Source organism: Haemorhous mexicanus, chromosome 9, assembly GCF_027477595.1.
Source record: "Haemorhous mexicanus isolate bHaeMex1 chromosome 9, bHaeMex1.pri, whole genome shotgun sequence".
NCBI classification, from domain to species: domain Eukaryota; kingdom Metazoa; phylum Chordata; class Aves; order Passeriformes; family Fringillidae; genus Haemorhous; species Haemorhous mexicanus.
In genome coordinates this window covers 23,923,720-23,950,016 of record NC_082349.1, presented here as the reverse complement: position 1 = coordinate 23,950,016, position 26,297 = coordinate 23,923,720, and the positions used below count along the sequence as shown (strand labels likewise).

General features: G+C 43.7%; 1 protein-coding gene across 3 annotated transcripts in view; it reads right to left on the bottom strand.

Moving 5' to 3' along the window:
* SMG7 (SMG7 nonsense mediated mRNA decay factor) overlaps positions 1–21,762 on the bottom strand; it is a 51,187-nt gene extending 29,425 nt beyond the window's left edge. For all 3 annotated transcript variants that reach the window (XM_059854528.1, XM_059854531.1, XM_059854530.1), the window contains exons 1-2: positions 21,639–21,762; positions 891–922 (exon numbers count right to left, since the gene is read on the bottom strand). In XM_059854528.1, coding sequence (XP_059710511.1) covers positions 891–922; positions 21,639–21,667 — 61 coding nt within the window. In that variant the 5' untranslated portion in view covers positions 21,668–21,762. The remainder of the gene's footprint in view (positions 1–890; positions 923–21,638) is intronic.
* Between the last annotated feature and the right edge of the window lie 4,535 nt (positions 21,763–26,297).

Below are 26,297 nucleotides of genomic sequence, written 5' to 3'. Positions count from 1 at the left end.
AATCCATGGAGGGATGCTAAATAGGACAGTGCATGGACACACACTGTTGGTGTTTAAAGAACACTGTAGGCAAGTACTGCTGTGTGCTTGCCATTTTCTAACTCTTCAGTAGCTATCTGCTCCCCATCCCAGAGGGTGAGTGCAAACACTGCTCCCTGCTATTGAGTTACAGAGTCCAATTTTCCATGGCTTCCACAACCACCTGGGCTGGGACTGCAGGGGCACAAGGGATGGGCCTCACCCCAGGGAAACCATCCTGATACTGATGGTGGAGCCACTCCTGTTGGGTAAAGTAGATCCAGGTGGTTTTAACAGTCCTATGGGGACTACACCAGCCTGCTACTTTCACTACACCCAGGTGGCAAGCACAGCTGAGCAAAGGTGCATGAGAGAAGCTAATTTTACTGCAGGCCTGATTCATTAATATAAACCATTTCCATTTCCCATTAATATATATAGCTTGAATCACAGCTCCTAGCATTTCACTGCATCTAGGGCTGCACTTTCACAACACGTGGTAGTGCTCAGATCAGCATTTCCTCACCCAGGTTCCTTAAAATCACCCAAATCCTGGCTAATGCCAAGTACAGCAGTTCCTGTGCTGGTCTGGGCAGGAGTCTCAGAAAGAAGCAGAGACATGACCTTTATTTCCAAATGTTTAGAGCATCCAAAGTCAACTTCAAAAATATCTATTAGGTACAGGCCAAAGGGGCACAGTTGCAAAAATACTAATTATTTATTGATATACAGAGGACAAGCCTTTAACATGAGGTCACACACTTTCCAGAAAATTCTTAGGAACAATAAGCAAAAAGAACACAAAAGGAAAACAAAACCAGGAATCAAATATTATTAATAAGCTATATAAACTGTATAATAAAGGCAATTACCTGTCATGTCAGCCTTCAGGACTTCTGCCTGCCTGTAAGAAAGCAAAATGACAATAAATTATAAACAGAAAGATCAAAATAACTGAATTATGCCAAAGCATATTCATGCAATGGTGAATCTGCTTACAACTTACTCTGCTCTGGTTCACCCCATGCAGGATTTGAGCTACTGTTCAACAGCATGACTGCTTTTAGTTCATCCCATAACAGCAGTGAACTATTCACTTGTCCCTGCTTATGCCTCCTTCTGAACAAATACAAATAATGCTTACATTACAGTTTATATTTTCAGCTTTATTTGGCAGCAGTGTCCTGCCAACATTAGTGATAATTGCCTGGGACATTTTTATCAACTCTAAGTTGTCACACATGAAACACAGGAGCCAACAGAGTCAGAGCAACACAAACTCCCATCAGTGTCTGTCAGCACCTCAATACAGCCCTCCTGCCCCCCATGCTGCACAAGTTTTTGTAGGGAGAAGGGATAAGACTATGGTTTCCCCAATTGCCTCTCTTCCTTGAACTGCATCCCTAAAGTAATGCTTTGATCAGGTTTCCAAGGAAAAAACCACACAGTACACATAGAAAGGTGTGTCAACTACAGGGGATTACCTACAACTCCTGCACTGAGCATCCTCTGCAAATCCCCTCTGCTGGTGAAGGCTGGCAAGTAGCTTCCCAAAAAGAGGAACACTGGGGCAGTCCTCAATAAATAAATATTTCTGAATGGCCAGTGCCTGGCTGAAGCAGGCAATGGGGGTGCTAGAGTTAAGCACTGTGTCAGCAGTACATAAAGCTTCAAGGAGCAGCCCTGCTGGCCTGTCTGATGGACACAATTAATCCAGGGCTGGCAGAGGGGACACGAGGCTGCCTGCTTGGGCTGGATTGGGATGAGACATGTCCCTCTGCTCCTGATGCACTCAGGTGGTGATGTATATTTGGAGAGTGCAAGCTTTCCACACCGGACATGGAATCCTCCCAACATATGAAATGCTCCCTTCACCTGCCTCAGAAAAAAACCACAACAAAAAACAAAACAGAGTTGGAAAACAAAACAGGGTTGGAAAACACACTGTGCCTAACATGAATGTCAGATGCCAGCTTGGAAAAGAATGGAGAGCCAGGAGAATGTACCACCTAATCCCTAGAGGGGCTGTGGAAATCAGCATTTCTCTTGCCAATGTGAAGTTGTGGTGACTGTAAACAGTTTTTCAGTTGGTTCTGGGATCTACCTACTGGCCATAAATTATAGGAAAGGTTTTGAGGTCCACATGAGAATTAAAAAGGTATTAGAATAGGATATACATTATTAGGAACATGTAAATTGGTAAGTTCCTTTGCAAAATTTCTGTTTATTAAATGCAAGCATTATCTATAACAGCTCACCATAGCCACCTCCATCTAAAAAGCAATGGGATGCCCCAAGAGCTTTAACTGTCAGGAACAAAAGTCAAGAACATCTTAACTGATATCAGAAGTGAACGTGTATGTTCCTCACCTGATCCAAATTCAGTAACAGGAAGCATGAAGAGCATTTAATGCCTTTAAGACAACTTCTTTCAGTTGTCAGAAAGAAGAGATAACAGAGACAAGCAATGCAAATTTTAGCTAATGTATGAGGAGAAAGCTGAAAGCCCAAGAAACATTTCTTCCTCATCCACACAGAGGTAACAAAAGGCACTTAAGTGAAGGCACCTAAGTGATGACTCTCTGTGGCTGTAGCCAGCAGGTTGGGAATGAGCAGATCCTGCCCCCAGGGAGCCAAGAAGAGACAAGGAGGGACAGCCATCTCCTCCTCAGGCTGTGCCTCAGCAGCCCCTGCACTGCTGACCTGCAAGTCTGGTCAGGCACAGAGCTGAGCCAGAGCTGTGCTGCTGGGACTTGGCAGCCAGCAATGCCACTGCTCCCAAGGAAAAGCTGACTTGCTCAGGTGCTGGAATCTCACTTTTCTGAGCAGCCAGCCAAGTTCCTACAGTCTGGCTCATGCTTCAAACATCTTGCAGTGCTGTGAAGGTCTCTCTGAGCTGAGAACACAATCTGTGCTGCCAAAGCCACGAACACTGAGAGGCTCAGCCCCAGCAGGACACACAGGACTGCGCCCACAGACACGAGCCCAGAATTCTCTTCCAGGCACAAAGGCTCTTCCCTTGAAAAGCCAAGAACTGCTCCTCTGGAAATTACTTGTGCAGAACTACCTTCCATTAAGTATAACCCCTAAAAGGGGAAATGTAATAGCATTTTTTAGCACCGGTTTTCTTCCACCAGCAGTTTGTCCTCACTGCTGCCTAGAGAATTTTGGTGAAGAGAGCCTCAGCCTCTACATCAGTGCAACTGCTGACAGACTCTCTGTAAACGCACAGACCTAATAATTTGGTTAGACCAGAGCTTCTACCAAAAAGACTTATTTAAAAACACTTTCTTTTGGAAGAGAAGACTCATGGTCTCACAGAAAAAGAGACTTTAGCACCAATCACTTCACTGGCCATAACACAGACTGCCTTGCATAATTTATAAAATTGCAACAAGCAATACTGAAGAGATTGTCACTGTCATTTTCAATAAAATGCATAGAAATCATTTCAATATTTTCTAGATGCCAAAGAAATTAGGAGAGTCAACCTAACATTAGTATGCTGCTTCTCATTTCCACCTAGAAACAATTTGTTTCAAATAGCTGCATTCTAAGCCAGGATAAGAGGAGGCAGCCTGGGTACAAAACTTGTTCTGCATCAGTGGCAAAATATTAGCAGCAAGAGAGAGAGAGGATAGAGAGAAGATGCACTGCCTGTTCATTAAACAAACTTTACAATGGGCCTTGGCTGGTGCTTAGGCACTCCTAGTGGGCACTGACTGGAATTCACTGGTAACAACTAATAGGAGTTTCTCACAGTGCCAATGGCTCCTTCTATCACCCAGCATTTTTAACAAGCTTTTCTGGCCATATATTTTATTGCACCACCTCACACTGAATTTACACTAGAATGACTCATTCTGGGGCAAAAAAAGCTGCCTGCTAGAAAACCTGGTAGGGCTTATTTACACATTGTATCATCACAAGAATATTCTCAGGTACCTCCTTGCTCAATTGGACTCGCAGTTCAGTCGAGCTTCCCAACGTTTTTTTTAATCCAAACCACAGTTCAAAAAAATTATATTGCAAGCATTTCCATATACCACCTTGATATAGCATAATAGCTACTCTTTATCATTTCCTAACCAAATATGTAGATTCAGCTCTGTGCTTTAGTCAAACTTTAAACTGAAATACAACAGCCTCCCATCCAATTCAGTAAAAATGTCTCATAGCTAAAGGAATTTTCATTTTATTCATAAAATTAAAAAGTTTCAAAACTTTAAAACACAGTAGTCAGGACCATCTCTTGAGGTTCTAAAGGTATAAGATAAATAAAAATTTAAGTACCCACAGAAGATAAAAGAAACTTCTCTTAAGAACCTGAGAGTATATATAGTTCTGTTTTGCTGGAACTCAGAGGCTACATTTAATCTGGAATCAACCACTGGACTTGGCAAAGGAAGACAAGAAAGACACATTTCATTTTTCCTCTTCCAAATTTTTACCATTCTTGAACAATTAAGTTTTCCAAATCAGAACAAGAAAACAAGTTGTTTCCCTTAAGCTGGTAAGCACTACAGAAAGAAAATCCCACAAGTACTGAGATGTCTCTCCCATATATATATTTTGAAGTGTTTACCCCATCACACTGAAAGATACATCAAAAGATCATGTAGTCACACCTTCTCTTTAACACTAGAGCAAGTTTGCTCAATTTGATGTTAAAATCATGTAAGAAAAGATCATACAGCCTCTTTGGTTAACTATTCTATTCAAGTTTTCCTCTTGTTGCCATCTGACTTCCAACTCTATTTGCATATCACTGAACAAATGGATCTATTTTACCATTGTCCCCAAAAGAACTCATTTCTGTTCCAATATCTGTCTTCAGTACAGCTATAATTCAAGCACTCAATCACAAATTTTCAGCTCTGCATACACCACCCTGCATCTCTAATAGGGCTGTACCCATTCTACAGAAGCAGGGGTCTGCTAACAAGCTTCATTATCAAGCACAGATAAGCCAATGAAATTAAGCCCAACTTCTCAAAGCAGCAGTTTCGTGTTACCCAGCTACCATCCTCTATTTTTTGGAAGTTTACACCACACCTCTCTCATTTTCGCAGTGAGGATCCGACAGGCATGATCTGCTGTGGCATGACAAGTTCTACAAAAACACATGGAAAATCCCAGATCTCACAAAGCCAACAAGAACACCACATTGCTTTCACCCTTCCTGAAGGGGAACTCCAGGTTTTCCCCTGACAGCCCTAAGCATCAGCAACTGTATCAGTTCTCTCATCAAATCTCAGTAACACAACCCCCAAAAAGGAATTGAGGATTTACATGACTAAAAGGGGCAATGAATCCAGGCAGCTGGGCTCATAAAAGCCATCAGAATCCAATCTCATTACTAAAAACCAAAAAACATTAAGTGGTCAGGAGTTTCACTCCAAGCAGAAATTCACACTCCTGCAGTTCTCTTTCCTGGAGGTGTGTGCAGAAACTGTACCAAAATGAATAGCAGCTGCAGCCTTATGTGCCTTAGCAGGAGGTGACTGATCCCAAGGCTCATCAAGGGCAGTGTCAGAAAACTTAAATTCTTCTGAAAGGCAATAAAAAAATACAGAGAATATATAGAATGAATGTGTGAAAAGTTTCATTTTGGGTAGAAAAGGTGAATTTTCTATACTAGCATACTAAAAGTCAAACACTATTTAAAGTTCATTATTTCAATGTTTGGCAAGGGTCACAGCGGAAGGAACTTCAAAGCAACAAACTGCCATTTTAGATTTTCCTCAAAATAAGTTATCTTCAACAAAAATTTATAATAGTTCTATTACTCATGGGGGTTTTTTCTTTATTTGTCTGTATTTAAGCATACCCATGCTGATTCAGGGCAGGTGGAAGCAGTAGGAAACACTAACAGCATGGACACTGAATATTCCACAGCATATTTAGGGGGGACTGACTGTTCAGAAGCCCCCAAGCACTGTATCCAAGACATCATTCACATCTGGAGTTTAGCACTTCAGATGTGAAGAAAACTTGCTGATACAAATGGTTGACAGTTTTTTGGAAAATAAGTATTTTTCCTTCAACTCCTAAGAGCTACCATTAATACTTGCTAAAACTGAAAACTTTCTTTACAGTTTTTAGAGACACTCTGGCTACTACTCCTTTACAGCTGGTACACTTTGCTAAAGGTTGAGTTCTCAAACATAACTCTGACTTGCCTAAACTTTTTGTAGACAGTAACTGCATCTCTAACTATGACCTGTCACAAGGAAATAGTTTTACAGCAATCTTAGGATTGTGCATAAACCTAGATGGTTATGCCTGAAGTACAGTAGTAGCAAACTTGTGGGTAAACTTCAGCTTTTATTTTGCCTCCACCCATTAATTCAACATCACCTGAATACAACAGGCTTCAGACAACAGCTCCTGTTAACAGCCTCACATACCTTTTCCTGAAGGGCAAATGGATGGAATCAGGATTTTGCAGGGGTATATAGCATGCAATAATGATTTTACTTATTAATTTGTGTAAAGACTCTACCTACTCATACATCAGACATGTACTGGTAACAGTTTTATTTCTATAGAACAAGTTCTTACTGTTCCAAACTTTCAGGTGTTGCCACCTAATTTAAATGACCATAGTTTGGACAAAGTTCTGGAATTGCTTTCTTTGGGAGCTGGCAGGTTTGAGTGATGTCAGCTCTGAGGCAGCAAGAGATCTTCAGCCTGTGGGTCATGGAATTAAATATTCCATGTGCCTTGGAAGGCCACTGCTAACACACACCAATGAAAAACACCTTTAACAGAATCATCTTATTGTCAATTTTATGTGCTAAGTAGTCTAAATCTTATTATTCCTCTTACAGGCAGCTGAAGCCAGGGTACAGCTAATTTCCTTGACCTGCAGTTTAATCAGATTATAGCTGTAGATCAAAGCCACAGAAACAAGTACTTCATCACCAGTAAAAAAAAACCCCTACACTTCTGCAAGTAGATATTAAAGCAAAGCAATCACCACCTGAATACAAACCCCCTTCACAGGGAATCCCTGCTCTATTCCTTTTGTGTTCTCACTGTAGCTGAGGAGGATGTTGAGAAATGGGGACACAGAGCATGTTTTTTCCTTATCCCATCTTCCTTCCTTCTCCTCTATTAGAAGCACGTCATAATAATCATCCTCAAAGCACAACAACTAAAAGCAACTCTTCCCAAGTTTGATCAGAGCTGACAATCCTCCTCCTTGGATAAGGGTAGAAGTACCCTTGCAGTCAGCTTCATTCAAACTCATTTTCTTCTTCCAGTTTCAAGGAAGTCAGTTTCTTTGTCTCAAGATTTTAAAACGATGTGCCCCAAAGGTAAAAGCACTCCTAAGGAAAGTTAATGTGTTCTTAATCTCTGATTTAATCTACAGAGAGGGAAATACAAACCTCCTACACTGCTCAGGCTTCTGGCATTCCACTGCCTCCACCAGCCTCTTCACTCTCTCCCTCCTGACACAACCTGGAGTCAGAACATGAGCTAAAATCCTCAGAAATGGGGTCCAGCCATTCAGGATCAGCAGTATGCCTCCATCTGTTCCACAGAACTCCAAAATTTATGCCAGGAGAGTAACCTGAAAACTATATACCCAACAACCTGGATTTTCCAATTCAAGCAAGAACAGCTGGCAATAAATGTAATGTTAGGACTAGTTCAGGAAAGCTCAGCTGTGTTTCCATAATAATTTTTAAAAAGTTCTGACTATGCTGTTCTTTAACCCATCATCTTGACCTACTAGTTATGTGGAATTTTATTAAACACAGCAGGGATAAAAATAACCTCTAAATGGATGCTGCCCAACAAAGAAAAGCACAAGAACTCCAGTCAACTTTACCTTGTTTACCTTCCAGGACATGACAGTGTCCAGTGGAGCTCCATAGGTAACCCTGACACTATTTTCAGTATAGAAAAATTCTGTTTTAGTAACAGTAATAAGAATTTATTAGCTATAAAAAAGGCATGCTCAAGAAATAATAAATGGATATTTAATATGTGTGGCAATTCAAGACATTGATATATTTTCATGCTAAGGAATACCTTCAAAAGAAAACTTTTAATAACAAACAGTAAAAAAGTAATACTTTTATGGAATACCCTGGCACATCCATACAGTACCACATTTACTACACTGGCTGACAATATGTCAGCTTTGCAGCTGACCTGAGAACAAGTGAAAGGCAAAACATTTAAGAACAAATACATAATCTATCTGTATATCTCCTCCAATCTTTACACCATTCCTCAGATAAACAGATATTTCAAAACTAAGGCAATCTTAAAGGTACAAGTGCACAAAAACTTCAAGACTGCCCTCCAAACCTCTCAGTCATTGACAGTCCTCTCCCTTAGAGGAAGTTAGACACCAAAATAAAGCACTGCTGCCTCTCTACCCGCAATCAGGAGCTTTGAGAAAGCACACAGAAGGGCTACCAGTTCTTAGGACTATGGCCCTAAGAGGGAGGTGAGAGGTTTACAACTGAATTTGCCATGATAATTCCCACAAGGTTTAGACTGAGCAAGGAGAAGCAACAGAAGTATTTTCTGAACAACAACCACAAAACCCCCCCAAACTATGCCCTTGTAATAAACATATAGTGTGATGTTTGCTCTTGCAAATATTAAATGTATAAGGTTAAACGAAGTTCTGTTAAGATCTGGTGGTTTTTTTATAAAAGTTTTGTAATGTTGATAGTTGATCTCCACCCATTGGGAAGGTTGAAGAACTCCCAGAGGTGGGATGAAGGAGGAGCTGGGTTGGAAGAGTGACATGTGCACAAGTGTAGGGATGGTTGGCTTGTCAATAGCATAAATAAGGATTGCTATGGGTGTGGGCCGTGTGCCTCTGGCTGCAGCTAAGCACCCAGCACTGTCCCTTTTTCCTTATTCAGTCCCTTGTTGTGGTTCAATAAACTTTTGAAAGTTTTAAGAAGTGAGGCATCATTTCTCACACCCTTTTTTTCTCTTTCAAACCCTGAAGAGAGCGTACACTATCAGGTCTCAGTGGTGATAAATGTATAGTAACACCAGCAGTAATTTGCTACGTGACAGTTCCTGACTTGGTAAAACCACTTGTGTTAAGGGGCTGGAAACTGCAGACAACAGATGTTAGAATAACATTACTTCTTTTAACAGCTTCTGCAATGAAAACCATTTCCAGAATTACAGAAAGTGCAGATATCTGAGCACTGAGATCAGCTTCAGATGGGTATCATCAAATCAGTTTCAGAAAGTTCTGCTCTTCAAGTCAGCCCTGCAGAAGCCAAATCAGGTGAGGCAGCAGATACCAGCCCTCCTGGATGCTGCACAGGATCTCCCAGACAAGCGTAGAGAATCCAGTTCAAAGGAAGGAAATTACAGTCAGTTCAGTGCTCCACTTGCCATGCAGACAAAATGTGCCCTCTCACCTGCCCGCAGAGCTGCAGAGCAGTGACACACATTTCCCCTAGAAAGATCACTCCACTTCACATCAAGAGGGCAACAACTGCCTATCTAAATTCTGACTTTCAGCTGTACAAGTTTCCTGCTGCCTCCAACCTCCACTAACAGCTTGGAATATAAAACTCAGATCTCTTTTTCATTTTTGGTGTTCCCTACAGAACCCCTTCCTCTCAATCCCTGCCTCAAATTGCCCCTTGCACAGAAGCAAATGCTGACCTTTATGCTCAGTAAGGCTGGAATGACTCCAACACAGAGGAAATGATCATTTAAGAGGAGTTAGTTACTGGGAATTTGAGATACTGTCTTCATTGCTAAGCAGCAGATGGATAAAGAGCAAATCCATTAGAAGGTACCATCAGAGGGGGCAGAAATAGAGCACAAGTAATCTCTCACACTGTGTTTGTAGCAGGTTAGCTATGACAGATACAGCGGAGTTCAGCATTTTCAACACGTGCTCTCCAAGTCCTAATACTAAGATCTATGACCAGATAGTCAAGGCCTTCCAAAACATAAGCCTTAAAGAAAAATGATTGGTACTTAAATATTGTGGTCATTCAGTAACTGTAAACTTTTTTGCCAATCCCATTTGTTTTATAAACTCCCAATCACATCAAAAGCACACAAAACACACATCTATGAAAAAACATGACATAACCAAAAGTTTTAAAAAGCTCTTTATTATTAAGAGGTTTGAAAGGACACCACATGGTACACACACCAGCCTTGACAAAAACACACCCTGATTACATCTGGATATGATCCTAATTGCAAGCCGCATCTTAGAAATTATTTTCAATTCTCCATCTTGAAATTACATGCAAACCATACTCTGAAAGCACAGCAACAGCAGAAGGCTGAACACCAGTCAGGGAAAATTATATCCTCCATTTATGATAATTAAATGGGTACTCAGTACATCACTGCCAATCATTTACAGGAGTCTCATTAGCTGCTCCCCATTCTCTATCAGAAACACATAAGCAATATGTTCTGAGATAAACTTACTTTCCAAGTAGAGAATATTTGAATAATTTCTGGCTTAGCAACACTTGACTCACCTGCAGTCCTCTGCTGTTGGTTCTCCTCAGTTCAGGAGTGGCTCATACAGGAGAACTGCTGCCTACAATACCCAAGCCCATCACCAAACACATGGTACTCCTGGAATATGGGAAGTTACTCTGTTCTGTATTCAGCTGAAAGGGAAACCTATGACCAATCCAACCACCTTAGATCTAGCAAATGTTATTAGCACAGGAGGGAAGCAGGTGGATACACTACTGTGTACAAGATATTGGATACAAGAACCGTCCTCTCCAGGAAAGGTGCAGCTTGAAGCTTTTGAGGCCCATCAAACAACAACAGGTCTGGAGGAAATCCTGCTTGAAGATATGCAGCTCCATGGCACAAGTCCAGCTGACCTATGTAGCTCTGCTCCAGCAGGCCCAAACTGCCTCTGAGGAGATCTGCTGCCACAATTGCCCCACTGAGTGCTGCCAGGTACTCCCAGTTAACCAGTAACCTCCTTTCCTGTTTTGAAAACTAATGGATTGGTTAGGAGCAAGCACCTGAGTAAATTTATAACTCCCAAGGTTAAATCTACTTGTGAGGCCTAAATATGTTTATTAAAAAAATGAAAAAATTATTTCAAATTTAAATCTAAAGACCTAAAGACAGAGTCTTTTCTAATTCTATGTCAGAAGAGTTCACATGATGTTCAGCTGACTACAAATCTGCTTTATGAATCACATAAGGAAAAACGTGGGGGTTTAGCAAACCTTTACTAAACATAAACTGTAGAAAAGAATAACATGAATGCAGTTTTCCAGATTGCAGTCTCCCTTTCAGCAGTCAGACCAGACCTCATTATCTTCTGCAAAGGCTGAGGAAAAGGCTCCATAGCAATGGATTAACACATCCCACCTGAAGATCAAATCGTAAGCCTAGAAAGGCCCTCAAAATGTTATACAGCCGATTCCATCACCCTGATGTTATTTCTGACAATCATTGCTTGTTGTTAAAGTCCTACCAAGTCACCTCCATAGCCCAAAGCAGCACCCCAGACACTGCCAAACCATTCCCACATGCCTTGCCTTCAGGAACTGCTGTGTGCCTTGGGTTCACCCACTCCAGCTCCTTCCTACCACCAACTCCCACAGCAAAAATCACCAGCCTTGCTCAACCCACTGCTACTTTTGCAACATGGGGAAGGGTAGTGACTCTCCCTCATTCAGAGAAGACATTCCCTGAATCTCTGAGACACATCAAGCAAGGAGAGGCAATGCCATCAAAAGATTCAACATGTGACTACATAGGTACCAGTTATTAACTCAGCATTTGTGTGTTACTCAGGCTGCACAAGCAAATGCAGCCCCTGCATTCCATTTTGCAATCAATTATAGACTGGATTTCACAGTCATTTGTTTTGTGTAGTATACCAACATGTCCAAAACAAGTTTGAAAATAGAATAATTTTGGCTCTATGCTTCAGCATTTAAAGACAATAAAGCAGGGAACTGAGGTGAATCATGCTGCTTTAATACCAAAATCTGAAATCCGAATGTTCAAGAGCATTTTCCATTATACACAAACAATTTCCTGCACCTGAGTCCTTAAAGGCCTAAAGATCTTCATGTCTTTTGGATCTGTCCTTCTTGAAGACAAAACACTCTTGACCCGCATCACCTAGTGCTCCAACATAGCAGTTCTCAAATAATTATTTCAGGAATTAACAATCAGTTATGCAAGACAGAAGATACATTTTTGTAACCATCTTTAATCAAAAAGTACAGAATTTTAACTGATCTTGAATGAGTATCCCCAAATTCTTAGCACGTAACATAATGTTACAGGCAGACACAGCACTCTTTTTTAGTGCTGACTTTTGACTGGCCACCTATGATGGAAGGGACCAAAATAGTCTGTAGTTGCACAAGCAGCATCAGCAAGCACTTGACATCTTTATTAGAAACACACTGGAAATATTTTTCTGGGTACTTTTAAATGTTAAAGATTATTTTAGTCCTTGATATCAAAACCAGAAAACAATTACTGCAGCTGAAGTCAGAGCAAGCCACAATCCCCTACAGATATCTTTGCCCCAAGCCCCATCTCTCTTACCATTTACCTCAAAATAAAATAAATCTCTAAATTAAATAGTCATGGTATGTTCCAGCTGGGTGGAATACCTGCCAGACATTCATGTCCTGGCTTAATCTGTGTGACACACTCATAAATTAAGGCCTGCTGTAATAATTCAGATGCATGTCAACAATGCATATTAACGATTTTATCACTTCTTTTCTAGTTAAAAAGAGTTCACATATATGTTCCACATTACACCTATCAATGGTATTAAGGCAAATTTAAATCCTTCTAGATTTTTACTGCAAGTTTACTTTGCATATTTTATTAACTGAATTTGCAATCATTGACCAATATAGAGATCTCACCTTTTTTTAAAACTTGAAATAATATTTCCTTTATTTTTCTAGTAACTGAAGCAACATGTTTGAGCGCTAAGAGCTGCTTCAGTTTTCATGTTTTTATACACTTCTGGTTGGTCTGGGTCTTTCTTTAATACTTATAAATGCAGCTTAAATCCTTTGAACACTATTCTTACCAACAGATTGGCTATTCCTGGGAATATCGGGCTGGATCAAGTCTCCCTCCTCACAAGTTTAGTTATGGCAATGTCATCAACAAGTATTTACACTACTTCAAGACAGACAACTTCAACAGCCAGAAGTCTTGTCCCATCCTTCCTTCTCCATAGATATAGAGGATTAGCATTTCCATTTTCACTTATTATTAGGCTAGTTTGGAAAATCTGCCCTAAAGATCCCTCATAACAGCTCAAGCATATCTTGAATTAAGAGCAGGAATGCCCAAAGGCCCTGCCAAAACCAGTACTGTCTGCAGAAGGAACCAAAGCTGTCAAAGGTTGTTTGGGTTAAAAAAAGATTGCCACAGTCATAGCTGCTGGACACATAGCAATATCTACATGCTTTCTCCACATAATGGCCAGAGCAATACAGAACATGGCAAATCAAATACCAGGAGAATTTCACTGCAACAGACAGTAGCACAATTTACAGGACTATCATAAAACAAAGGGTCTTCGCAACAGATTTATCAAAAAATCATTTATTCTTCATGTGTAGGAAAGTTAAGATGTGGCAAATAACATAGCACAGACTATGGAGGGTTCAGGGGGCCCAAAACAGGCAGGCTCCAAACAAACTGCCCTTTGCCATAGCCTGACCAAACAGGAACAACTCTCAAGGTCTCATTAAATCAAGACATCATGAAACACCAAAGTCTGAAATAAAGATGCTTCATGCCCAGAAGGCCTGTTTTTCTGTTTTCCAAAGAAAAAAGTAGTTTCCTTTAAGTAGTTCAAGAAATGTTCCCCACACTATTTTGGCAGAATAAGTCTTAAAGGTTCCACACTCAAAATTAATTTCTCATTTTCTAACAGCTAGAGAGTAGCTCTCAGGTAATTCAGCTGTACAACAAGCAGGGCCTGCAGACTCAAAACAGACAATGCTTCAGAGGAGAGGATGGGGAAAAATAAAATAAAAATCAGCTTTACCCATACCGCCATCAGACATAGCAGAAAACTGTTCAATGAGGCTGAGCACCAGAGGACACTTTCAGCACCAAAAACATGAAATAAAAAAATGAGAAATAGACTGCTGATGTATTCAGGACATAGTAAGTACTTTCAGAAATATTATCTTTGTTTTCCCTGAAGATGGAAGAGAATATTAATTCTAGCAGGACTCCCAAGTACCTCAAGGGTATCTCTGATTTGAGTCCCATCAGTGAAATTCAGTCTGTCACCCACAGCTCTGTAACAATCCCAAGAGATTCAGAGACTCCTCAGCCTTCTGGTTCCTTATGATAATCCCTTGAGTGTAGAAGCCAGTGTGAATAATCCAAGAGAAGCCTGACTGGAACACAGAAAGAAGAGAAAGCACACCTAATGTCACTCCAAAAAGTTTATACCACCCCAACTTAGAGGATTACATTGATCTGAACAAGTACCTGCTGATTTCACTCAGAGGAATTTAAAAAGCCAACTTCAGAACACTGCTTAAGCCATTTCCCCCTCATTTGGTCATCTGGGAAGTCCCCAGGTTTCCAATGAGAAATTTGTCTTAAATTCAAATGGTAAGAGTGGCACTGGGCAGTCAAGTGTAGAAATGTGGCCCAAAGGCAGGACTTGAAGCAGGGCTGCACAAGTGGCAGCTGGTGATGACTCCAGTACAGCTGCAATGCTTTCAGCAATACCCTGTCCAATGCAACAACCCAAGTGCTCAGCAGGCACACACAAACAAAGCCACCAGCCCTTCACCCTGGAATCATGAGAAATGATGGCCCAGAGTCCTCATGTCACTTCACAACAAATAGTCTGTTATTCCTCTATTCTGTCCACAGCAGCAACATGGAGAAATAAGATACTATATCCCTCCCTGAGCACAGGAAAACCTGTGCTTCCCAAACACCACTAAAATATATTACCTCCCTCATAATACATTAAAAAGCACAGAATCAAAGTATGCATCTCTGCTAATGATTTTAAGGAAAAAATCTGTGGGTTTATCCCTCTCCTGCCTGACAGCAGCTGCGCTGTTTTTCCAGTAAGATGAGGACAATCCTCAAGTTCAAAGTAATGAAAGCAACAACTAGTGTCCTCCCACATATATTCCTTATAAATTATAGCTTCATTCTTTAACTGCTCTTCTACCAGCCCGGTGCTATGAGTGAATCTCTGCTACTGTTGTGAAGATGAAGAACCCTTAAAGCTCTACAACCCCCAGCAGCTCCTCATCCAAAAAAATCAGATCCTACAGCAAATGATCCTCTTTTCCCTCTCCAGCCACCATGCACTTGAACTGCAATTACTCCTCTTCTATACTCATTTTTGCTGGCTGAGCAGGGCAGGGAACATACCAAGGCATTTATCCATTAAGTCACTGATTTCTCCCATGAACCCAACCTTTCTTTCTCCAATAGGAAATGCCCACAACAGCCAATGTGACAAACTAAAAAAAAGCAGGGAAGCTTCAGTTTCCAGATACATTGATTTAAACAGATTTAAGTTGCTTAAATTAAAAGTTTGTGATACAATTCAGTGCCCAGAGCAGCTTATTCAGAGGCCAAAATCATCTCACTGGACCAAGCTATGGTTACTTCTTACGAATTCTTAGGATAGAAGAAATAGACTTTAAAAGTAGCCAGAATATCACAGAATACTTTACATGGAATACTTAAATAAAACAGCTAATTCACCAAGAAAATGTACTTTCTTACCATGCATTGAAATGAAGAAACTGAGGAAAAAAACCCTCCAACCCCCATACTCAGGGACAGGGGCAGCCTTCTCAAAATGCTTTGGTGCCCTCCCTCATTAACACTTCAGATGAGCATCACCTGCTTTTACTGCCACAACAGAACTTTCTCTTTTCCAATAAAGATCAAACAACATAGGAATATGCAGGTTAGAACAAGAACTAATTGCTACAGGAATCATCCCAGCCATCAAAAATAAATTAATTAATTAATTAATACAGTTGCAACTTTACTTACACTAACCTGCGCTTCTAGGTCACTGGAACACTGTGGTGCAAGTAATCTCACAGCAGAGCACATAGAGAGCGCAGTAAGAGCATACACTGTGTTCTGCAGCAAGGGGAGACTCCCAGTCCAGACTGGAAAGAGGGGTATGGTTTGTTGACAGTGAGACCAGGTACATTCTATAAGGATGCTATTCTATATATAGCTACAGCCATATTCTAGGAAACAGGACACTATTTACTGGGGTTGTGGGTCAGTGAGCACTTTATTGATAATGAGCACTATCACTTCAAGCAGCAGTCCCACCCCACCCTTAACCATTAGTGCTTCAATCCTCTTGCACAAAACTTCACCCTTTTTGTCAGCACATCTCTAGTAACACAATGGACGGGATCAGGAAACCAGCTTGGAACAAACCCCATGGGTAAAAAACAAAACTAAAGCAGTTTTAACCTAGTGTGGTTCCCCAGTTCAGCTTCTTTAGACTTGGCCATAAACCTACAAACTTATGCCATCACATCAGGGGTGAGGGAGAGTGAGAAACTTCTGTCAAGAGCTGTTCAAGTTTAAAACCCACCAAGCTTTGGCCAAGCTTTGGCCAAGCTTTTGCCAAGCGCTAAGCAAGTCACATTCTCTGGTTAGTGCAGTTCTCTGGTTACTGGCACATGTCCACCTTCCTGCCAGCCCCTCCAGCAGGAAAATATGCCCAGCACATGCTAACCTGCACAGGCACTGCCATCCCTGCAGGTCCCTCCCTACAGAGGAGCATGCTCACACCCCAGTACAGAAACCTGCACACCACAGCTCAGGAAAGTTCTGGAAGTGCTGCTATACCCCAGCTGGGCTCTGCCTGCTTCTCTCTCACCAGGCACACTCATCTGGATCACCCAAACATAATCACCTTTTTTCCTTAGGAATCTAGGTATGAAAAACAAAAATTATCACAGGTGTGACAGTGACTTTAGCACAAATTGTCCCTGGATGACTGGAGGGATGCTCAATAATTTGGATGCCCATGATAAGAAAAAGGGAACAAATAATTGCTGCCCAGACACCTGAGGAGTATGGTGTGTGTCTTGGGGCTCTCAGCAAGATGTATTTCCTTCAGCAGAAAGCTCAGTAGGGAATTGCTTGACACTTTTTTGATTGTGATTCTTTTCATTTCATAGGTCACCACAAAAAGCTTGTTAATCCTAAGTAAACAGTATCTATCATCAATCTTTGCCTTTTTAAATCATTATTCTCACCCTCAAAGAAGAATAAGAAGTGTTGCTCAGACTAAATATTGGCAGAAATTCTAGTTATTAAATGGTGAAGCATCTTGTATAGAGAAAAAAAAAAGACAAAACTAGAAGGGACACTTTATGTTCCCCAAAGAAAACATAATGCTATGAGGTGTCTCCTGGAAGGCCAAAGCAAGCCCCACTATCTTGCTTAAAATTCAAGAGTAAACACTGTATGAAAGTAGCATTAATCATTTCAGAAAACAAAAAGCTGGAGAGAATACTTTCCAAGACTGATTTGGTCATGTTCAGATACCAAGACAAATCAAGAAAGCTGTGGAACAACTGGAGCAAGGCCTCCAGAGCAGTCAGGGCTGGAGCACTTGCATTTGGAACTGGAGCAGAGGCTGTGGAGCCAGGCTAGGTCAGTCTGAGGCAGGGAAAGCTCCAGGGCACCCACACATGCCACATGCCTCCAGGGAGAGCCTTGAGAAGACAGATCCAGGCTCTCCATATGGGAGCACAAGAGACAATGGGCAGAAGATAAAACAGGAGAGGTTCAGACTGGATGTACAGAAAATCTTTTCCACCACAATGGTATTCAAGCAGCCCCAAAAGGCTGAAATGTCTCCATTCCTGGAGGTTTTCAAGCCCCAGGCACTTGGTCTGAGCCCAGAGCTGTCCCTGCTGCGAGCAGGAGGCTGGACAGGAGCCTCCTGAGGCCTCTCCTCCAGCCTTGTGACCCTGTCAACTCCAGGAAGTCCATTGCAGGGACACAGGGTTTTCTATTAAGAGGTTACATTTACAAACTTTTTCCTTCATACACTCCCAATATAATTAAATAAATGACTTAGTCTTGCTGAGACTCATTCAAACAGTATTCTGGTTGGTGCCTTTCCAGCACAGACAAGCATCACCTCTACATCATCCTGACCAGGAATCAGTACCAGAACATGCTCACACACAGACTGCAATTATCTCTGCTCTAGCCTCCTCCTTTAACTGAGAAGAAACACTGCAAAGAGGTGTGTCACAGGCTGGCAGACAGCAGAGGAGTAACCATGAAGAGACACAGCAGATGCAGAAGTTAATGGAGCTACTGATGAGTCTTCAAAAAAGAGACCCACAATTTGAATTATTAAAGCAGTCAAACCTTTAATGAATTTGGTTATAGCCTCATCATAAGGCTACAGGAAACTACCTCTTGGTTCATCAGCACTGGAATTTCTAAGCAGTGTTCCAGCCCTGTAATTCAAGCACCTTTTATTCTACATTTGTGCTTGTGCTAAAAGCCACAGTTTACCAGAGCAATGCCACATTTAACTGGTAACTGAGCTCACATCTTTTTGAAATGCAGTTGAAACAATCATTTGTCAAACTGCTAAACTTCTGAATCCTTAGCTCCTTTTTGAACATTAACACATAAAATTGGCATTGAAGATCATTTCTATAAAGTGAATAAACATAGACTAAAGCTCAACACTGGCTTATAAAATGGACATGCTCAGAAGTTTCTGTGCTATTGTGTCAGAAATCCTATCAGTGATATTTTGCTTAAAAGTGTTTTCTTTTATATCTAGCAGGATACATTAAATGTGTAGTTTAAGACAAGTGCCCTGTGAGATTAATTTGTTTCCTGGGGAGTACTTGTAGATTCCCCAAGTAGCACAAATAGCATGGATACAAATTTTCAGCCAGTTGTGATGAACAGATTCACCTCAACAGGGAGACTTGAACAGTGCCCATTTCCTAAAATACCTTTTAGATTCTTGTCTCCTGAAAGAACCCTTTGAAAGGTCTACTCACCTTATCAGATGCAATGCAAATCTTTGAGAAGTGACTCAAACAACGACTCCAGTGAAGTATGTAGGAAACTACACGGGAGAGAATATACTCCAATACTCTTGACAGATGACTTTGAAAAGGACAAAACTGGGAAAAATCCCCAAAAATCTATCATAACATAGGAAGATTATTTAAAAACAGACTCTCCTGCAACTTTTCTAAGACCCAGTACATGAAGCCTGACCTTATTTGCTCTTCCTGGGAGACTTCTGTAGGGGGCTCATGTGTTCCTCAGTTCTCATAGGTTGACTGAAGTGGCACAGTCCTTCAAGGATAGCATTTTAAAATAGCTGATTCACACACATACAGAAAGCAAGAACCCAGAAGTGGAAGAGTTAAGGTAGTCCAGCTAAAAGTCCATTCTTCCCCACTCATCTTTTCAACAGCTTGATTCTTGCAGAGTCATTATTTCACTAGGTATTAAATCATTACATGTTCACCTTAGAAATCTGTCTAAAATCCAAATACACAGAAAAATTATTTCTTGCAGAAACTTTTCTGCCCCTCCTTAGTGCTAAGACAATGAAGACAGCAGAGACTGTTTGCCTCATGTCTTCATTTGGCACAATGTTTTGTTAAGCTGCCCTCTCACATTGTTACACTTTGGTCTATTCCTTCTTCGTTATAGTTGGATTGAGCCTGCTCTGCCACAGTATAAAAAGGAGCATGCCCTCCTCCTTAAGACAGAGGACTAACAGAACTGGCTCTGAGGCTTAATTCCCAGTTCCCTTTATGAGCTTGGGCTGCAGCAATCTGCAGCTGCATTTCTGCCCTATGCAAATCAAGCAATTTAAATGTACATTCTATGGATGCAAAAAGCATTTCACAGCTTTTCAAGGAAACCTTCCCCAAGCATACCTTCTGCAGAGAGAACAAACCCAAACGGTCTTCAGAAGCAGAAGGAAGATGATGAAAAGTTTACAAGGGGGATTGTCCTGTTGTTTTAGGAAGAGATAAGGTTCTTGGTGACAGAGACACTGACTGTAACACATTAGTTATGTGCACATGCTTCAGTCCTGTTGCTCTGGCTCAATATAAACAAAGCAGTCAGGAAAAAGCAGGAACAACCCAGGATGAGCTGAAGTGTGGGAGGAACAAAGAGAGGAGAAACTGGTGATTCCTGCCCACAGCTTGCAGGAAGGATTTCCAGCTTGGCACAGCAAAATGCTAAGGAAGAGCCTGGTGGTGCAGGAAGGTGACAGGAGCAGGGACATGTGTAACATGGTACAGCCTCCCACAACCCAAAGGACACGTGCACTCACAAGAAGGAACAGGGAGCCAGATGTTACAATATTATTAAGACATGTCCTACAATAAAAAAGCAAGTCTTCTTCTGATAGAAGATTGCTAATAATAAAGCATTTAAAAGCTTTGTCATAATGTAAGAGGAAAGAAAGAATGAAGAACTTTCATGACAACATAGGTGTACTCACCTGGAAGAACAAAAGGTCATAAACTCACTATGAGATAAAAAAGATTACATTTTTTTCTTTTTTGAAGAAATCAACTTGAGGTAGGATCTGGGATAACACAAGGAAGCAGAGGTAAAAGACAAGATGAGGAGGAAGGGAGGAATTTGGAGAGCTGGCAAGGAGAGACTGATGAAGTGTTTCAGAACTTTGTAGAGAAAGTGCTTTCGAAATGTAAAATCCTCATTGAATTCACTCCTTCTAAATCCTTCCCAAGTCCCGAACTCCTCAGAAGGAATGTGCATGCCCTTTTGGCATACCTACTCCTTTTCCATGAGGTGTTCTGGAAGCATCAGGGTCGACAAAACACGATCAACCTGGACAGTTAGTACTTTACAGCTACTGAAAAGCCATTTGTAGCTCACGAAGCTGCTCTCCAAAACCACTAGAGAACCACTAGAGAACGAGCATTTGGGTATAAGTTCACCCAAACGGTAAGTTCACCCCAAAGCCTATCAAAGTTCTGCTGGTATCAACGTGAGCTATCTCGTGCTCTCGACTTGAGGGACTCGGGAAGGGTTCTGTTTCAAAGCACAGCCCTGGCAGCCTCACTCCTCTCCCAAGCCCTCAGCCGACCGTCCCCGGCACCGACCGGCTGTGTCAGCCGTGACTGAGGACTTCCAGCTGATGGCGAGGGCTGAGACACGACTCCTGCTACTCCCGTTCTCCCGGAGCACCTCCCGGGGCTGCAAGCACGGCTCCCGCTCCACAGCCAGGGGTCAAACTTCGCGGTCGCTCCGCAGCGCTGGGTTACCCCGCCACCCCCTCGGGGAGCGATGGGGAATTCCGGCAGGGAAGCCACCGGACTCTCCTACCCTCCCCGCGGCTCCAAGGCACGGGCGTGACCTTGCTGGGGAGCCCTGGGCCATGCGGCAACCGAGCCCGGCCGCCCGCGGGGCCCGGGAGCGGGGCGGCCGGGTCCCGCACACCGGCCCGGGCACAGCCCAGCGCCCCTCAGTGCCGCTGTGAGGCCCGAGGGCTCCAGGTCCGCCCGCTCCCCGCCGTTCCTGGGCCGCCCGGCCGCGGCCTCACCCGCCCGCCGCGCTCCGGAGATACTCACCGGAGATACTGCGCGCACAGCAGGCTCATCCTCCGCCGCTCGCCGCCCGTCCCGCCGCGGCTCTCACAGCCCGGGCCGGCCCGCCGCCCCCGCGCCACCGCCGCCGCCGCCTCCCGCCGCCGCCATCTTCCCGTGCAGGGCCCGCGGGGAGGAAGGGGCGGGGTGTTCCCGCTCTGTGCTCCGGTCGGGCAGGCCCGCCCGCGCCCCGCCGGCCCCGCCGCTCCGGCCCCTCGGCGGCCCAGGCAGCCCCGGCTTCGCCACTCCGGCACCGGCGGCGTCCGCTCGCCGCTCTCCCGCCCCGCCGAGCCGCTGCGGCCCTCCCGCCGCGCCGGCCGCGCTTCCGGGCCGGACCCCGCCCCCGCCGGCACTTCCGGCGGCGCCACTGGCAAACCCTTCCCCCGCCCACTGCCATGGCAACCGAGGGGGCGGTGGGGCGTCGCCATGGCAACCGCGGTGCATCCCGGGGCCTGCCTCCGCCGCCCGAGCCGCGCCGGCACACCGGCTTTGTCACTGCTCCCTCTCGGCCCTCGCGGCGGCGGCTTGCCGGGAGGCCCATGGGGCTGGCGGGAGCCCCGTCACAGAATTACAGGAACACAGAACGGGGCAGGTCGGAAGGGACCACAGTGGGTCATTGGGTCCCACCTCTCTGCTCAAGCAGGGTCATTCCAGAGCACATGGCGCAGGATTGTGTCCCGACAGGTCTGGAATACCTCCAAGTGAGAGACTCCACACCCTCTCTGGCCTCTGTTCCAGTACTTGGTCACTGCACAGGAAAGAAGTTCTTGGTCATGTTCAGGTGGAATTTCTTGGGCATCCATTTCTGCCCATGGTCTCTTGTGCTGTTGCTGGGCCCCAGGGAGCAGAGCCTGGTCCTTTATCTGAGCCCTCCCTGCAGACAGGGACAGACAGGGATGAGGGCCCCCCTCAGCTGGGTCTGCTCTTGAGGCTGAACAGCCATAGGTCCCTCGAGAGAGCTGCTCCATGCCCTTCCTCATCTCCTCAGCCTCCTCTGGACCTGCTCCAGGTCTCTCCTGTCCTGAGACCATTAGGTCACACTGAAGTGGTTTTTTTCTCCAGGCTGAACAACCCCAATTCTCCCAGCCTTTCCTCATAACAAAGGTGTTCCATCCCTCTGATTATCTTGGTAGCCTTGTCTGACTCACTCCAACAGCTCCATGCTCTTCCTGTGCTGCGGACTCTGGATCTGGACATAGTGCTCACCTCAGCATGGATCCAGGACATGGGCACATCAGGCAGTAACCTTGCACCTGGGTGCAACATTCTATCACAGCTCAATATTTACAGTATTTCCACTATTTATTCCATGTGGTGCCACGCCCCATGCTGACTTGGTGACTTGATTTGTGCTCCAATTTCGTATTTTTATGGCAGGAAAAATCCCACTGAGTTCAGTGTCCATTCAAGCAAATGAGCCAGCCTGAAGAAATGAGGCAGAAGAAAATTTGGGATCAGATGAGCACAAGGTATCTGGCTAATAAAAGTTGTGTCATTTCAGTCTGTAAGTGACCTGAGGACAAAATGAAAGATCATGTTTCAAAAATAAGTCCCCCACATTTTTTCAGGTTGAAAATATATATTGAAAATACATTCAGGTATGGATATTTTCATGCACAGAGGTGGCACTGGGCTGCCCTCTGTCTCTGTGCCAAACTTTGGCTTTTATGTCTTTGAGACATCACATTCTCCTGCTGCTCAGCATGAAAACCCAGGATCGAGCAAAGATGAGTGAACAGCTCAACAGCTGAATGATGAAACATCCAATTCTCTGCAGGTTTGGTGATTATTTCAATCTAAATGTTGTGATGTGGGGAATGAGCACTCAACAGCATTTGAAGGAAGAAACAAAGCAGGAAGATAGCTAAACAATCCTAATTTTGTCCTCTATTCTTCCTGATTGGTAATTATGTTATAATGAGTAAAGTGTATTTGTTGTCATCCCAGATTATCCTACTCAGATTTTGAATTGTTAGTGACAAAAGCCTCATCTTACCCTAATAATAACCTCTTTTCCCCAAATACAACCTGTATGTAAATCTTCAGGAATTTCAGCTGTGTAGAGGTTTGTTAAACTTTCATTATTCCCTTGCAAATATCACCCAGAAGAAAGAAAAATTTATAAAATAGGCCTCATTTCTTAGAGAAATTTCTTCTAATCCTTATAACTCATAAAGTGACAGGTTTCCTTTTAATTTTTTGAGAATAAGTACTGCACATTCTGGGCAGAAGTACCCTTTCACGCTGACTAAAAGCTAGCTCACTTTTGGAAGGGAGAGAGCAAGCAGCCATTCCTGGGGATCCATGCTGAGTGCCTCAGCCTCACTGCCCATCCCAGGAACCCAGCTGCAATCCCACCTGCACAGATTGATCCCAGCTGTAACCTCAGACACATTAAAAGGGCTGCCAAGATAATTGCACCTGTGGCCAGTGCTCAGCTGGTGTTGCTGAGTGTGGGCAAGAGAGAAATTGCTTCCCAGGCTTACCTTCCCCAGGAGATTGCCTCAAATGTCAGGCCAGTGTCCCAGAACATTGCACAGCATTTGGGATCAGCTCACAGAGGCCACAACCAGGGTGTTAAGTCCTCAACCTCGATAGATTTCCAGCTTTATCTCATGGTACCCTTGGGCATCTTCTTCCAGTGCTTGAGGAACCAAGCCCTAAGAAAAGCTCCCCAGGCTACTCATAAATCTTCAAACCTCAGTTATAAATCATGTCTTTCACTGGCTGCTTTTCAGCCTTGCTTACTGCTTCCTGGTTTGAATGTCTGCTCCTACAAAGGGTCATCCAAAATGGAAGATTTCTCCCTTTGGCCCAGGCTGTTCCACCCCATGTGGCCTCAGACCTGGTCACCGTGGGTTTCACAACTCCCTCCATCTCAACAAGGCTCCCACCACAGCAGCTACTCCCAAGTGCTTCCATTTATTTTCTCTGCTGTTCCATGAGCAACTGGGTCAGCTTGGCCTGTCTGGCCTGGCCCAATCTGCCAGCTCAGTCTGACTTCTTTATATTTGTAAATCCTTTCCCTCCCATGGGCTGGGTTTGCAAGCCTGAGTTTTGGCTAGATACATTCGGATTATATCTCAAAAATGGGTAAATACTAAAAACCTGCATTTGTGGGAACCAGGGGTTTTATTCCAACTGGGCCACCAGGTGAGCCCTTATTCAAGACTTTTTGCTCATTAATTCTCAAGGAAAGACTTCTTTCTTTTTTTTTCTTTTGAAATGCATTGTTTCATTAGAAAAATTTCTTAGAGTCATAGGCTGGCACGTGGGGAGCAAAACTGAATCTGCTTCTTAGCCCTTATCAGAAAAGGCTCCAAAATGTGCCAGGATGGGTTCACAAATGGTTTAAGCCCCTCTAATTATCCTTTTCTCTGATAGATTTGAGTTCTTTTGAAGACTTTGCAGTCTGTCAGTTTAAAAGCCTTATGCTGGAAGGTTTCTCCTCCTGTTCCCAGAGGAGGGATAAGGTGAGAGGCAGTGCTGGGAGAACTGAGAGGTCCCCTTCCCTCACTCCAGTGAACACAGCCATAATCTTCCTGCCTTCTGCTGCACAGCCCCTGCTCTTGAGGCCTGGCTGTGCAGATGGTGAAGAGTTGGAGAAATCCTTGTGCAGAAATACCCTTGGTGTGAGCCTCAGGCCATGTTTCAGGTATGCTTAACAAGTCTCAAGTCCCATAGACAACGACTGATTCTGCAACGAGTGTTGGTATGAGCTCCCTGTGTAGGCAGGTCCCTGTGTTTCTCCATGCTGTTTTCTCCCTCAGAGAATAAACCCCAGCTAATCATCCTTCTGTCCCCTCTGTGTCCTGCTGTGCCAGCTCTGCAGATGGCAGATTACTGCCTGCCACCATGGGCTGGGTTGGAGCTCAGATCTGCTGGGGGTCTCGGGGTGCTCTGCACAACAATCCCAGGGAGGGCTGGCAGGGAACATCTGGCTTCTGCAGATGGGGCTGCTGTCTTCAGCCATGGGAAACCTGCACCCGCATGTTCAGGCAAAGCAGCAAGTGAAAGAAAATACATTCTGGGCTGGAAAACACTGAGGGGGAAAAGGTGAATAGCCACTGCACAGCCTTGCAGGCGTCGCTCCTGCGCCAAAACCTGCCGCTGCTCCCCAGCCGGCAGCGTTGCTAAGTGACAGCTGATTTACCACATCACTCACCATCCAGCAGGCAGCAGGAAAGGCAGGGAAGAGCTACAGACAGGGCTGCCCAGACCTCATCCTCACCCAGACCTTGTCCCCACCATGGCCAGGCAGTGCATAATCTACATCTGGACAGGTGATCTTGATCTTTCACTGGTGTTTAAGGTCAAACCCTGGTGTGAAACAAAGCAGGCAGAGAGATTCAGCTGCCTGGCAGGAGCTGTCAGGACCAGCAAGATGTGTTTGGCATTACCAGGCAGTGGGAGAACTTGGCCACCAGCAGTTTTGTCCACTTGTGCCTTCTGCAACAGCAGCACTTAATACTCCTACATCTGCAGGTTGTATAAGCTGCAGAAGGGAAAACATGCTCCCCTGCAAAATTTCCTATGCAAAATTAGCAGGGAATGGGGTCAGGATTAACAAAAAATTCAGCTGTCTCACCTCAACTTCAGCCTCTTCTATATAAAAGGAATCAGTGAAGAATCTTCTCATAAAAG